We start from the raw sequence: 15,988 nt of genomic DNA on the forward strand, positions 1-15,988 counted from the left end.
TGAGCAAACCACTTCTCATGGCACCCAAGCATTGGCAAGACTGGTCGAGAGAGAGAGAGAGAGAGAGAGAGAGAGAGAAGAGGTGTGTACTTGCCATTTCTTATATGGCAAGGATGTAAGAGCAAAGAGTGCCTGTCATGTCACAAGGTGACAGAACTGAGGGGGCTGTCCTGGGCTTCAGAAAAGCACATGCTAAGTCTAACAAGGCAAACTCAAGAGCCCAGGCAAGACAACTTCCCCACCCTAAATCTTGCTTCAAAAATTCGGGTTCAATCCTCATGGGTAGGTAGCATTTGGTCAAATGCCTTCAACTTCATTGCAGGCCCAGATGTGTACAAATTTAGTTCAAGTGGTAAGTAAACCAATAAAGTGAAATATGCAGTAAGTTACTATGGTGATTGCTAATTTAGAATAATTAGAGAAAATAATGAGAAAACTATTTCCTCTCTCAAGGATTAGAGATCTGTAAGCTGATACCAGTCTCCTTCTCGAGAACATAATCTCTATAATGAAGACAGAGAATTTTGAGTGCTTTAAAAAGGTCTCTCTGATTGGGGAATTTAATCAACCCAGCACTTATACCAGAACTTATATTTGTTTTTATTGAATCTAAGTCAATTCCATAAAAGGAAAATTACATGTATATATCTTAATGCAATCACTTTAAGCAGAACATCATAGGCATTACAGATAAATTAAGATTTAAGACCTGTTGATAACCATTTCTTGAGTTCTCCAATTTCAAAACCTCACCCCACTAATTCATCACTCAGTTATGGGCTGCCATAAGGCTTGCTGTTCAGGGTCTTGGGAGCAGGGACCCGGCAGGAGAGTTAAACACCCCAACTACAGCATAGTACCCACAGGGAAGTGCCTGTTCGTAGTGTTCCTCATTTCTGCCATGAAATGCCTTTAAGTGACTGCAGGGTTGAAGCTGTGAACTTTAGTGACAACACACAATGCATTTCTGACTAACTTAGGCTATCTTCTGCAGAGTTGAATACGTTGACTAAAAAGCCAAACAGTAAGCCGGTTCTTTTTCCTTTCTGGTTAATGCGCCCTCAGATGAGCAAGTTGTCCACTGGGGTTGGCTGACCTTACTGTTAGTTGGGCGGGCATAAAAATTTGTTGGGGGGGGGAGGAGGCAGCTAACGTCCCAGAAACCTCACTCATCCTCTGGAACTGCCAATTGTTGCCTTCAAGAGGAGTCATTTGAGCTGGATTTTCCTGTCTCCCTCTGGCTTTTGAGCTCCCACATACACATACAGTAAATAAATGTAATAAAAATTTGCCAGGTGTGGTGGCACACACCCTTAATATTAGCACTTGGGAGGCAGAGGCAGGCAGATCTATGTGAGTTGGAGGTCATCATCTTAGCCAAGGCTAGATAAACTATGAGTATATGGTGGACCAGCTACATTGCAGCATCTCAGGTTCACACCCTCTACTCACTTTGGAGGTCCTGATTCTGTCTCCCTGGTGTGGGTTGTTAGGGATCTAAAGCCTTCCTAAATACTTAATGTTAATGTTAATGTGGTCACCTCGAGGAAGGTGAACACATGTAGGACAGGATGAACAGAGAGGCTTTCTGGAAGGGGTCTAACGGCACCAATTTTATGCATTTTATGCCGCACAATTTTTGCTGAGGTCCTCAAATGTGCAACTGAAGCACACAATAGTCACAAACAATACACACAAAAAAAAGTGATGCTAGCTGTGATCCAATGAGTACTCCTGACAAACCATCCACACAGCTCTGCAATGGGCTGTCAAACAAGCTCAAAGTCTATTTTAAGTGGGGAGAGAGTCCCCCAGGTTCAAACAGTTCCAAAGCATTACTAAACCAACCCTTTGCAGGTAATCAAACCCAATAATGTTTGTGCAATTAACACTGAATAAGTAAAATGTACAATAAAGACATAAAAATGACTGAACGGAAGGAAAGAACTCACCAAAACACCAGTGTCTCTAGGAATGAAATTCCAACACTGGACGCACCGACCACAACAATTCTGGCATTGACAGTGACTTTCGGTTCTAATGTTAGTTTTCTGTTGGTGTGGTTCAAGGCGTAACTCACCTGCACGAAAACAAAGAGAAAGAAAAACTTGAGGGGAACGTAGCTGAGTCAGCACCCCAGATGAACAGTAACAAGGCGTTATTAAGCCAACCCCCTGTAGGAAATCAAGCCCCAATAATGGCCATACAGTGGTCACAGAAAAGTGGATTCAAGTGTTTTTGGAAGTGAATGTGGTGCTGGAGGAATGGCTCAGTGGGACATAGCACTTGCTGCCCATCCAGGGTACTGTGGTTCAGCTTCCAGCCACATCTGGCAGCTCAGAGCCTCCTCTAACTCCAGCTCCAGGCAATCAAATCCTCTTCTGGCTTCCACAGGAACCTGCTTGCATGTGGTGCACATAATCTCACACAGGCACACACATACATTGAAAATAAATAAGTATATAAGAAATGTAACAAGATAGTAATTTGCCTAGGCCCTGTCACACACACACACACACACACACACACACACACACACACACAAATTGATTTGAATGTTCTTGTCTTATTGGTAGTTTATTGAGACCCACTTGTCCTTGGTGATAGAAATAATCCTACAAGATGGTCCAGCTATTTGCTGGGAATTGCAGTCCTCTGTCTTTTCTTATGTCCAGAATTTTGAGTGAAATTAAATTACATTACTTGAAGCCAAGGACCTTCTGCACCTTTACGTCATTCAACAGAGTCAGTACTCTGGTCAGGAGATCCTTGATAGTATTTGTCAAATGACAACATTCGCTGAATGATAGAAATGTATTAAATACTAAGGGCGTTCAGTCTTCAGGAGCCCCAGTGTTGGGGGGGGGAGACTCTAAGAAGCACAGACCCTAACCGGGGTCCCTTTTAAAAAAAATCCGTATTTGTGAAAGTGACCCTGACAACATGACTGGTTGGTTTATCCTGAAGAGTCTGGACAGTAACAAAAAAGTCGTTACAGAGAGGGAGTGTGTGTCTGGTAGATGGAGGTGTCATTCTTGAAAGAAAATTATGCAACACTCTGAAAGAAATTAGTTCTATTTTTAACTCAACCCACGCTTTTATATGGTGATTTGTGATACTTGATACCATGTGTCTAGAGGATTATAATTACCCCTGACTTTTCCGAAGAAACAATGGAGGCCAGAGTCAGTGGAATGGCTGTATCAACATTAAAGGAGCAGGAATACATCTTTTGGGTCAGAAGCTCACATCCCAGCAGGCAAAACCGTTTCATCTTCTCAAAATCCGGAGCTCCTAGGTGTTGGGAATCCGGTAGGCTGATGGAGATCACTTTAAGCTGTGTCATCCTATTCAGTGCCTTGGGTGTCATGACCTCAGGCTTTCCCACTCAGTAACTAACACCCAAGATGGGGATGAGCCCCCTGTGCAGTTCTAGTCAGCCTAGCAATATGGGAGCAGGAAAATATATGATATATATATATTTTTTAAAAGGATTTTTAACAAAGTTGGAAGCATCCAGGCTCTCTATAGTTAATACTGCTAGTGTCTCTCAACATGTTTGCTCCCCACTCTTACCATTATATTGACACCATGGATTTTGGAAAAGGCTGGGTCCATATCCATCTTAAGAAAGGATTTAATGGACAAATCACACAATCTTAACCCACACTCTACAACTGTCCCAGCATAAACATGTGACCTGAGTTGGCCCAATCAGAGTGAAGCCCAGGCCTGTTGTATGACTTAGGAAACCAGAAGCCTTCCTGCTTCCTGCACAGCCCGAGACGCAGGTGGGAGGCCCGGAATGGCAGAGTGTCATCATAAAGAACACCATCCTGGGTTGGAACGCCAAGAGAACCACAGAGAACCAGGACAGAAATGACTTCAACTGCTTCTTGAAGCTCATGCTACCTTTGGATTTTCAATGGCATAAGCATGAGTATCAGTCACACATCACCACCATGGTGCTTCTTAACAAACCATTCCAAAAATACTGGCTTAAGACTGTCACTTGTTCTCCCTCATAACACTGTGGGTTAGCAAGACGTGTGCCGATCTAAGTCTGATCCAGCTGCTGCTGTCTCCATCATGTAGATTCCTGAACAGCTTGTCTGGCTGTCTGCCTACACACAGGCACACACACACACACATACACACACACACACACACGATAGATGATTGATTGATAAATAGATAGATAGATAGATAGATACATACATACATACATACATACATACATACATACAAACATACATGATGAATGGATAGATAGATAGATAGATAGATAGATAGATAGATAGATAGATAGATATCTCCATTCACTGATAAGTTACATAATCCTAACTCCTCCTTACTTAATGATTAGATTAGCCTAGTACATTAAACATGTAATCTACGCTGACCTAATCAGAGTGAGGCCCGGAGCTGTGTGACACCACAAGGTGGAGATGTGAACTCAAAATGGCTACCTTATTCTCTGCCTCCACCCCACTTCTGATAAGAGATAGCTGGGGCTTATTCCCAGAGTAGCAGCAGTATAAGTGTGAGAAGGGCCGGTGAAAGTTGGTGTGCTTCCTGTTTCCAGGCCAAACAAAGCATATGCTGGAGCCCGAGTTACTCATCTCTGATGGAGGACATTAGGTTATAAAGCAAAGGTGCAGCCTTGATGGTGGTGGTGGGGGGGGGGGGGTGGGGGAGGTGGGAATGACCAAGCTCACTGCGTGTCCTCCATCATTCAGTTGCATATGCAACTGAAAATTTCCTAGGCTGATACATTTCCTATGAAAAAGTGCAATGCTAGAATAAGCATCAATTATGCAAGACATCAAGTTCACCGTGGTTTGGGTGGGTGTTCCAGGATTCCACACTCGCTAGTTTACTGTGCTCAGCTTAATTTCTGAGACAAACAGGCTATAGGTCCACTTAGCCAGTCTTGGGTTGGGTGGTTCAGGGGAGTGAAGGTAAGGAAGGGCCAGGTTGTTATGATGGCATCACTCCTTGCAGGTCTAATTAACAGATTTAAAACGCAAGCATCTTAACAGAGGTCAAAAGCCAAGCTGCCCTTCCACTAGCAGGTAGGCTCAGAGATATTCGCCTGGCCTCCGTGGGAAGTGTAAACTAAACCCTGAACCATAGGCAGTAATGAAATTCCCTGGTAAAGAGTTAGACATCATTCATGAACCGGCTCCAGTATCACAGAAACAAAGGCCAACTGAGAGGAGCAGAATGGCTTTTGTTTCCCCACACAATAGCGTTAACACCAACAGCTGCCAGGCCTCAGAAATCACCTTTCTAACTGCTAAATATACAGAGTGGCTTTGGGGTGTCAGAAGTTTCCGATCAGTACCAGGTAGGGGTGGTGTCTCAGGAGACTGAGCATGTATCACAATGTTGCTCCTGGAAACGCAATTATGTCTCCAGGTTTTGATTAAAAACACAGTTGTTGTTAGATAGAATTAAGGCTCCTAAAGTAGGGGGGCAGAGGGGCGGGGTGGGGAAGCCATCTTTTAAAAATTTGTAGATGCAGTTATAAATGCCTGGAGGTTTTTCTCTCGGTGACAAGTGACAAGCTGGTGAACTGTGCTGCTTCTGCCTTTGAAGGATCTGTTTTCCCTGTAAGCAAGAAGCAGGGTGTTGCTTAGAATCTTTCTTTTATGTTTCTTCAACTGTTCTGTCTGCATGGGGAATAAAACAGGTATGGTCAGGTGAGGTGCCGCCCGCCCATCTGTTAGCTAGTTCACAGGTGCCTAAGGATGGAGGACCATGCGTTCCAGGGTGGACTGGGCTACAGGGCTAGCTAGACCCTTTCTCAAGATGACCAAACAAAACAGATAAGGAAGCGCCCTGAGCAGTGACAGTCTGGGTGCTTCGAAATGAGAATCTACCCCACCCACAACCCCACCTCTCTCATGTGTAGGAGATCCCTTGTGGGGCCTGACTATCTTAACAAGAAACATCAAGTGAAAGTCTTATCTCCTGATCCTGGGTTTACCTGTTACTTTATTTTTTAAATATAGTCTCATGTAGCCCAGACTGGCTTCAAATTCACTGTGTGGACAGACAGGGGTGCTTTTGAATTTTTGGTCCTCCTTCTGTTATGTACATATCACGGTGATGGTATGGATAGGAAGCCACATTCTTCTCTCTGCATCATCTCAAACTATTTCTGATTCTATTTTTCTAATGCTCCTGAGTGAGAACCTTACACAAAGGAATGGTTCCCACCATCGGCATGACCGCATACTCCAGCAGGAAGGGCTAACCACGGGTCATGATGTATACAGTAAATGGTGTTTAAAATCAACATTGACTTTGGCAGTGACGTTAAAATATATACTTTAAATTTCATCCTAGAAATTGAAAAAGAAGTTATAATATTGGAGCAGTTAAGATATTCCTGGGCTGAACTTGGAGGTGTGGGAAACACACAGTCCAGGAAAGGTAGGAACAGTCCAGGTAAGGTAGGAGCTGTGAAGAGCTGAGATAAGAAACTAGAAAGAGAAAGAATAAATAAATAAATAAATAAATAAATAAATAAATAAATAAAGCCGGGCGTGGTGGTGCACACCTTTAATCCCAACATTCGGGAGGCAGAGACAGGCGGATTTCTGAGTTCGAGGCCAGCCTAGTCTACAGAGTGAGTTACAGGACAGCCAGGACTACACAGAGAAACCCTGTCTCGAAAAACCAAAAAAAAAAAAAAAGAAACTAGAAAGAGAATTAACATTTCCCATGAGTGTCTGAGCATAGCAGACTGGCTGTGAGCATGTTAAGTCACCGAGAAGAAATTTTGGTGGGTTTTAAAATAAAATTGTTGTTAGTGGTGGTGGTGTATATGTAGTGTTATGAAGTGTGTGTGTGTGTTTCATAGGTCATGGAACATGTGTGGAAGTCAGAAAACAACTTGCAGAAGTCTGTTTTCATCTTCTCCCACATAAGTCCAGGAAACTGAGCGTGGGTCATCAGGCTTGTTGGCAACAATAGGGTTCTCAAGTCTTCCTTGTTTTCTTTCTTTCCTACCGTGATCCGACCTAGACACCTTTGCTCTGTAAGGTTGGGATTTCTTCTTTTTTCTCCTGAATTATCTGAACTCATCCTACTGGTCCCTACATCTTGGTTCACTCAGGAACTAGTGAACGAACAGATAATCTTAGCTTTTTCACTTCATGAGCTTCCCTCTACATATGTGATGTTTGTGTGTGTCATGAGGTGCTGAAGGGAGGTGTGTGTGTGTGTGTGTAGTATCTGTGTGTGGGATGTGAGTGTGTTTGTGATGTTTTGTGATGCGGCAGCATGATGCAGCAGGAGGAGATACCTTAGTGAGGCACCCATCCCTCCTCCCTGGGTACCAGTCTTATGACTATGAGGGGTCTGGTATAAAATGAAGTTTATTTGAGGCATGAGAAGAGAGTAGAGGCAGAGAAATAAAGGAGACAAAGGAGGGAAAAAAGAGAGGAGAGAAAAAGGAGGGAAGAGGCCAGCCAGGAACACATAGAGGGGGAGGGTGGGGGGGGATTCAGAGAGTGAAAGAGGGGAGGGGGAGAGAGAGAGAGGGAGGGAGGGAGGGGAGAGAGAGAGAGAGAGAGAGAGAGAGAGAGAGAGAGAGAGAGAGAGAGAGAGAGAGAAAGAGAACAAACAGTCCTTTTATAGCAAGCCAGGCTTGTACCTGGCTGTTGCTTGGTAACTGTTGGGTGGAGCCTAGAAGAAATGCTAACAGTTTGTGGTGTGTGTGTGTGTGTGTGTGTGTGTGTGTGTGTGTGTGTGTGTGGTGTGTTAAGAGCAAGGGTAAGATAGCAACTTCAGGTTTGCTTCCATCTGATGTCACTTCTTGATTCCATCCACCTTGTGATATATTGGCTTTGATTCGCTTTGTTTTGTTTGAGACAAGCTCTCATGGCCCTGAAGCTCACAAGCAGTCTAGGCTGGCTGGCAGTGAACCTCGGAGATGCACCAGTCTCTTGCTTCCCCAGCACTGGATCATAACCACATAACCAGGCTTGGATGTTGTTGGTTTTGTTTGTTTGTTTGTTTTGCTTGGTTTTTAAGATTTCCTTTCCTTATATAAATGAGTTTTAGCTTGCACGTATGTAGATGCATCATATGCATGCCATAGAACAGATGTTACAGTTTGCCATGAACCACTATATTCTAGCTAGGACTCTAACTTGGTCCTCTGTAAGAATAACAGTGCTCTAAACCACTGAAGCATCTCTAGGCCTGTGCTTAGCGTTTTAGACATAGGTCCTGGGTTGGGCTTAGGGGCTGATGCTCACAAGGCAAGCCCCTGACCAACTAAGTCACCTCCCCAGCCCTCAGGAGTCCTTTAAAGGAGTGTTGACATCATTGTTCAAAATTATCTTGGTTGGTTCTCTTTCTCGTTACCAAAATGACTAAATAAATAACCTGACATGTTTAGAAATATTTAGGACTAATTTTTTTCTTATAGGATGATGTTGGTGTGTATTCTCAATGGAGTTTGTGTGGTGACTCGCAGATGGTTATCAAGAGACACGAATACACAGTTTTCTGTTTCCCGTGTTCGTTACCTTTCCTATGTATATAAAATATTGATCAAGTACAATTTTCCTGATAATATAAATCCAAATTCTGTTGTTCTATTTAAGCTAGTTTCTTTACTGTATTTAAATTGACTTATAACAATGATGAAACATTCGTGAAACTCTATTTTAAAAACAGATCCAGGCCACACAGGATGGCTCAGTGATGAACTTGATGCTGAATAAGCCTGGCTACCCCAGAACCCACATAAAGTTGGTAGGGGTGAACCCACAGCACAGAGCTGTGGCGCACATGCGCCTGCCACACATCAGTAACAAATAAAACTATTTTAAAAAGCTAGATCCAAAATCTGAAGCAACTAACTTTATAAATAAGCCAGAAGAGTAGAAAGCAGCTAAAAGATCTATAAATAGTGGCACGTGACAAATACCGAGGGACAATGTCTTTCTTTCCAAGGGCATTTCTTTTGTAGTTATGATCTGCCTTTGGCGATGGACAGGGCACCATCAGTGTAGCAAAGTTCTGGTCCTGGTTGAGGTTCTGGGCCTCTTTTTCCTTACTTTGTTCAAATGGGAATAAATTAGAGCTGGTTCTGCCTCCTCAGTAGGCAGGAATTCGGACTACTGGCTAAAGAAAATCTATAAGCACTTGGTGCTTTCCAGGCAAAGATGCTATGCGAGGTAAAAATCACACATCTCTCCACAGCCATATGAAAAGAAAGGCAAATCTCCAAAAACACATTTTTAATGGACAAAACAAGAAGCTCAATTTTCAGCTCACATCCACATGCATGCAGCTTTTGGTTACAGAAAGCTTCCAAAGACTTCAAAGGGCCCTCGGCCAGTATACAGGAGGATGCAGAGCTTCTAACCCATTAGGAGTAAAATGTCTGAGACCCTTAATAAGACTGCTTTTGCTTTATATGTGTAATTTTTTTCCCCTGTGCTTCCCAATTCTCTGGTTTCTCTTTGAGAAACCCCGTGTTTTTCCACAAAGTAAATGAAACAAATGATGACGGATTCGCAGCGCTGCAAATGTCAGGGTGAGCTCCAAAGGTCAAAGTTCACGAGTGGGAGCTCTTTAGGGCAAAGCATTACAGTCTTCACCAAATAAACAAAAGGTGGAATGGTGTGGCCACTCAGAACCAATCACCTGAAGTGCCTTCTACAAACACAACATGCATCTTCACAAAGTTGCCCCTGTTAAACTTATTTTTTAAAACTCAGAGGTAGATATGAATGCCAACCCCTCTGTCTGGTAGAGCATAGGAAGCCGGTGTAGACACTGCTGTGATTTTGAGTCTTATTTGATGATGCATTCTCTTAATTTTTTTTCCTTGAGTGGGGGAGGTGCGGCTCCAAACAATTCTGCATCGTGGAGATTTCAGAAAGAAAAAAAATAAAAGCAAACTGTTCTATTAATATCCTTGGAGGGCAAGTGACCCGGGGGCACTCTCGGGCTTCCTGATTCACACTGGAAGAACATATGTGAAACTGGAGTGTGGGGGCCAAGAATGGAAGTCAACCATTGCAGGGTTTGCTTGCCACCATTTCCCCTCCCCCATACCAGGCACACTCAAAGTGCTTACTGAACGCCCGACTAAAGGACTTATCCCGACTCAGGGTGCAGAGTATATGGTCTATCGTGGCAGGGAAGCCATGGCATTGGAAACAGCTCACTGTTGTAGCCGTAGGAGCTTGAGGCAGCTGGTTATACTGCAGAGAAAGCTCCAGCTGGAAATCTGTCCGAGCTAGAATCCATGAGGATTCACCCTGCATACATCTTCCAGCTAGGTCCCACCTCCTAACATGGCCACACAACAACTCTCCCAGCTGGGGCCAAGTGTTCAGACCCATGAGACTGTGCAAGGACATTTTACAGCCAGTGCACAGCACTCACTAAATATTCATGAAGTGAACCTAGCACTCCGTTTGCCTCCGCAAAATATCAGTAACTTTACCCATGGCCATTTCTCACTTCAGGAACTATCATACTTGCAATTCTCTTTTACAATCTTCCTATTGTTCCGGCAGGAAGTGGGAGCTCAAAAGACTCTTGTGGTGTTCTCAGGAACTGTATGCCTCCTACCTGAAGAAAGAAGGCTCCTGTGCCTGTTACAGTTATGCTACAGATCATATAATGCTCACACCTAACTGCAGCCTATAGAGGATGGAAGATGACGTAGCGCTTATGCAGAATGGAAACCTGAAAGCATGAAGCCCGGGGTTCTGCGGAGGCAGAGCCTTAAACTGATCGGAGGCACGAGTTTGTATCTGCACAACTTGCTCTCTTACTGCATGCTTTCCATCTGTAAGTATAGTGCAGGTGGCCTCTGGAGATGCAGACATTATGTCCTCACCCCAGGCAGCAGCAGGAAAGAGAGAGAGAGAAGAAAATCCACTCTCTTTAAGCAGCTGTCCCAGAGTTTCCATCCCTACAACTTCTCAGTAGCCCAAATATAAGGAAATGTTGCCATAGTTCAACTCACCATTACTTTGCATATGACTGTCATTGCCATAGCATCGCTATGGGACAGGTGCAGAGGATAGGGTGTGGCCTGGCAACTGGAGCCCCACCCCTTTGTGCACCCGTGCTTCCTACTGCCATGGTTGCTCGGACTTGATCTGTTACTGTCCTTTCTTTTAGGCTTCTTTATTATTCTCTTTATTTATTTTAAATCTTTTTCTCGGTGTACAAAATAAGGGCTTGGTGACATTTTAATAGATGTATGTCATTGCTCATATTCACTCTCCCAACCCCCTTCTTGCTGATCTCACTCTCCTCACCCACAATCGCCCTCCACTTCATGCCATATATATGTGTATATATGTATATACTGTACACACACATGCACACACACATATGCCTGCACACACACACACACACACCTAGGCTCCTTGTATGAGAACATATGATATTTATCTTTCCTTTCACACCTCTCATTATCCTCTCTTGCTCTCCTTCCCTTTAGACCCCTCCTTCCCCAAGTCTCTCCTCTGTGTTCATATCCTATTTATGTGTACACATACACAGCTAGATTCCACAGGGAAAACATGCGACAGTTGGGCTTGGTTTGTTTAACATGAAGATCTCTGGTTCCACTCTTCTTTTCCTGCAAATGATATAATTTAATTCTTCTTTGCACCTGAGCGACGCTCCGTGTGTTTATATACCACATTCTCTTCACCCGCTCCATCTGCGGATGAGCATCGAGGCTGGCTCCGTGTTTTGATTGTTGTGAACAGTGTATAGTAAACATGGATGTGTAAGTATCCCTGTGGTATGCTGACATGGAGTTCTTTGGATAGATGCCCAGGACTGCATGGCTGGATCATATGGTTGTTCTCTTTTCAGATTTTCAAGGACCCTCCGTATTGATTTCCACAGTGACCGAATCCGTTCTCATGCTCATCAGAGGTGACATGGGGGTCCTCCTTCCTCTGAACCCTCACTGCCATTTGTTGTCATTTGTTTTCCTGATGACAGCCATTCTGACTGGGATGAGGAAGTTTCAAAGAAGCTTGATTTTGCACTCCCGCTGATGGCTAAGGCTGTTGCACACTTTTTTTCTCATATTTTTATTGGCCGTTCCTGTTTCTGCTATTAAAAACTGATTGCTCTATTCATTTGCTGATTTGTTGATTGGATGATTTGTGTTCATTTTATGTCAGAAAACCATGTCTTGTAGGTAGAACGGAATAACGGTGGCGGTCTCATCAGGTCTAGTTTACATATTTTATCCAGGTTGGCATTCCTCAGATCTGCCCTGCAGCCATTCTCACCTTGACAACCACAGCAGAACAGGCAGGAACAGGAAGGTGGTAATCTTTATCTGCTCAAGGGTGAGCTCAGTGTCGCCGCTTCACAAGAGTTCTGTGCTACATGGACAGTATTTTGAGCTTAGCTGCCTCTGATAATGTCTTCCAAAGGATTTAGCATAATTTGGCATTGAAATAAACAATTGTTGTGTCTCCATAAAGGTCAGCGACTGAGCAGCAGGATACAAAATTGCCATTAATGAAACAAATATCCCTTGGTGAAGGAATGGCAGCCATCCCACATTTTCTTGCGGTGTAACTATTGAGTGTGTGTTTAGGAGCAAAATAAAAGATGATACTCAAAACTACATGAAGCCATGTTATACTTTGTTACCAAAACTCATATTAAATATCCTATGACCCCACCAAAAAGAAATGCTATTGAAGAGAACATAAATAGCCTCCTTTCTAGGAAGAGATGGGAGGAATTTCGAAGCAATGGCTTGCATGACCCATACTCGTGCTACTCTGGATTTTCACTCAGACATTGGGTCATGGTTTAATTGGACACGGTTTTTTTTTCTCTCAATGGTATATGAAATAGAGTTGTATCTTGCAAATGATGATGTCTTAGACTTGATATGATTAGGGGGTTACTTCCAAGTAGCATTCTGAGCAAGTAAGTCATATAGCAGTTAAAAGGATGACAGACTTTGTACAACACACAGACGCTGGCAAAGGGGCGTCACTGTTAGCTTCTAGGCACTGCTCCAAACCATTAACCCCCACTGTACAGCACATTAGTATCCACACCAAGATAATCCTCTGCAGCTCTACGTACTGACCCTCCTGCCACAACAGGGTCGGGGGGCAAAGGTGTAGCAATGTCCTTTGAGCCTGCACAACACGTCCATAGAATCCTGTCTGGGGAGAATTTGATAGTGGGATCTCTGATCTTACTGTCACTGATGTCACCCACAAACTGGAGAAATGGCTTCTCTGGAGTAAGCGCATGGCAACAGGCAGCAGTGAGGTAAATCCACGGCAGGGAAATGTCTTACAGAAGCAAGTGTGCGATTTGCATCATTCTAAAAGTACAACCTGTGGTTGCTACAGTTCAAATGTATCTCATTTTCATTTCTTTTTATAAGACTATAATGAAACTGTTTTTAACTGCCTCCCCCCCCTCTCTCTGTGTGTGTGTGTGTGTGTGTGTGTGTGTGTGTGTAAGTGCACACCCGTCACAGCACATATGTAGAGGTCAGAGGACAGTTTACAGTCAGTTCCACCTCGAGGGCTCTGGGGATTGACTGAACTCAGGCTCTCAGGCTCATCCGTGAGAGTTTTTATCTGCTGAGCCACATCACCTGCTTCTAGGTGCATCTCTTTAAAAACAAAAACAAAAACAAAAGCTTGCTGTCTTAGCATGTCGCTATGTATTCATTCTCACATCAAATGAGAATACAGCCTCGGAAGTTAGAGACAACTTCAGATGTGATCGTAAGCATTCTTCCTGTTAAACTTTGGTCTTCCAAAGGGATGACGCTTGCATATGGGTATCTAGGAGTAGAAGTTTTCCTTGCATATAAAGCTCATTAAAATCGGGGGGGGGGGAATGCAACAATGATAACCCCACCCAGTCAGCCTCTGCCTCACACAGAATGCTTGACTTCAAACACATGCCATTTCCACCATATCAGGAAACTTTCCAGTAGCACTTGAGTGACCTCCAGGTCAGTTCAGTTCTTGGAGTCAGCACCCCAGGCCTGCTCCCAGGTGCTCTTTCATTACTAATAACAAGTCTAGTTTGTGGCCCATGCTTCTGACCAACTAACTGCCCATAAGTTGGAGATTCCCATGACCCTTCCACAGTGGCGCAGAGAACTCAAGAGAAACAGTTTACTTGCCAGGTCATGAGTTGATCATAAAAGGGTAGAGCTCAGAACTGGCCAGTCACATGGAGCATGGCATGGGTCACGAGGCTTCCACGTGCCCTCCAGATGTGCTCCACATCTCGGCACCTCCATAGGGAGCGTCTCGAAACCCTTTGGCTTTGGGTGTCTACGGCTGCTTCATCAAGTAGGCATGGCTGATTAAACCACTGGCTGTTGGTGGCTGACATCACTCTCCAGCCCTTCTTGTTTCCAAAGCGGTTGGGAATGGGCCTGAAATTATTCTCTTCAAAGTCACTACCCTTATATGGTTAAAGGCAAAATTTTCTCATCTTAATGGGAGTTAGCTATCATCGCTCAGCTGGTTTCTTAAGACGTTGGGACTTTTAAACAAGCAGCCTAGGGCTTAGTTTGATAATTTGGACTTTTAACATAAGTAACTCCATTTGGGGCCTGGTTTCAGCATTGCTAGCCACAAAGCCACTCTAACTTGTTGGTGGAAATGGTAAGTATATATGAATGTGGGCTGCTTATGTGGCCATGTGGAGAACCTCTTCACAGATCTTATCTGTTTAGCTCAAAACTTAGCTCACCAGCTAACTACAACAGCGGCTTAGAGTGAGCACTGGTGTAAGAGCTGAGGTATGAATGAGCCTTGAGAGGTGAGGACACAGGCAAACAAATGCGATGCAGTGTATGTGAGGGGGCAGTGTGTGGGGAAGCTACTGCTGTGTGGTGAATGCATTCAAAAGGCACAGGATTAAAGGAACACATTTAGCTCCAGGGACTGTGTGTCAGTGGAGTAGGCAGGACTGTGCTCTGGGACGCAGGCAGTTCTGGACTCAGCTGGACAGCCCTGGAATCAGCTGGCCCAAGATAGCAGGAAAAGTCAGGGAAGGATTCCCAGAGAAAGTGACAGCTGAGCTGGCTTTACAAAAATCAACAGAGTATCTCCAGGCAGACAAAGGAGAGAACTAACTGGGGGTGAGGGGGAGCCAGAGCGAGGCTGAACAGAACACGCAGGCCAGTCCGTCTCTGAGTGTTAAGTTCACAGACCAGGTCTCTCGAAAGGCGGAGCTGGCACTCTTGGAAATACAGGAGGCAAGCATAGAAGGAAACACAAGGAAAAGGAACAGGAGTTAAGGAAGAAGCGGGAAGGGGGGCTGAGGGCCAACCGCATGTGCTTCATCACCTCCCATTAGCCAGTGTTATTTGGCACATCTCTGAAGCCAGAGTGAAATGAAAACTATTCCTGCAGAGAATAAGCTGTTTGGTGCACATTGGGCAAGTGGCCCTGCACTGCTGGGTTCAGCCCCTGGGCATCTGCTACAAAATGAGAGCCCTTGAAAACAACGCTCTTATTCTGAGACTTTCTGTGCAAGTGAATGCTGTTTCTAGGTATAGTTTTGTTTTGCTTTGAATCTTGCTTTCTTTCACCATTTCTTTAGTTTTGCTCCTGGGTATGTTCCAACACACACATGTCCAGTGAACTGGCTAACACACGTGACAGCTTTTAAGGTCTAGTGTGTGCCTCTGTGCCCAGAGCTCATTTTTCAATCAGCCTCCGTACTTCTGTTGACATCCAACTGTATCTCCGATTCTGTCTCAAGAAATTAGGGTTCCTCCTTTCATCCCAGTGCGAACAATGGTTTGGATTCTCTTTCACACGACTTTAAAATTCTGCATACCAAAAGGCTCACTCAGGCTATTGTACAAGCAATGTACAATGGGTGTTTTGAAAGAATGGGCTTTTCTGAACATTCCTACGGAGTGTGCGAAGGCTACAAATGCAGTTCAAAGGAATTTGGTCAGAATCAA

At 44.1% G+C, this 15,988-nt stretch overlaps 1 protein-coding gene across 6 annotated transcripts in view; it reads right to left on the reverse strand.

Moving 5' to 3' along the window:
* Cfap61 (cilia and flagella associated protein 61) overlaps positions 1-15,988 on the reverse strand; it is a 278,785-nt gene that overhangs the window by 136,025 nt on the left and 126,772 nt on the right. For all 6 annotated transcript variants that reach the window (XM_021156893.3, XM_085833584.1, XM_021156892.3 and 3 more), the window contains one exon: positions 1,953-2,080. In XM_021156893.3, the coding sequence (XP_021012552.1) occupies positions 1,953-2,080 (128 nt within the window). The remainder of the gene's footprint in view (positions 1-1,952; positions 2,081-15,988) is intronic.

This window comes from Mus caroli, unplaced genomic scaffold, assembly GCF_978045245.1.
Source record: "Mus caroli unplaced genomic scaffold, Mus_caroli_1 scaffold_2, whole genome shotgun sequence".
Classification (NCBI taxonomy): Eukaryota; Metazoa; Chordata; class Mammalia; order Rodentia; family Muridae; genus Mus; species Mus caroli.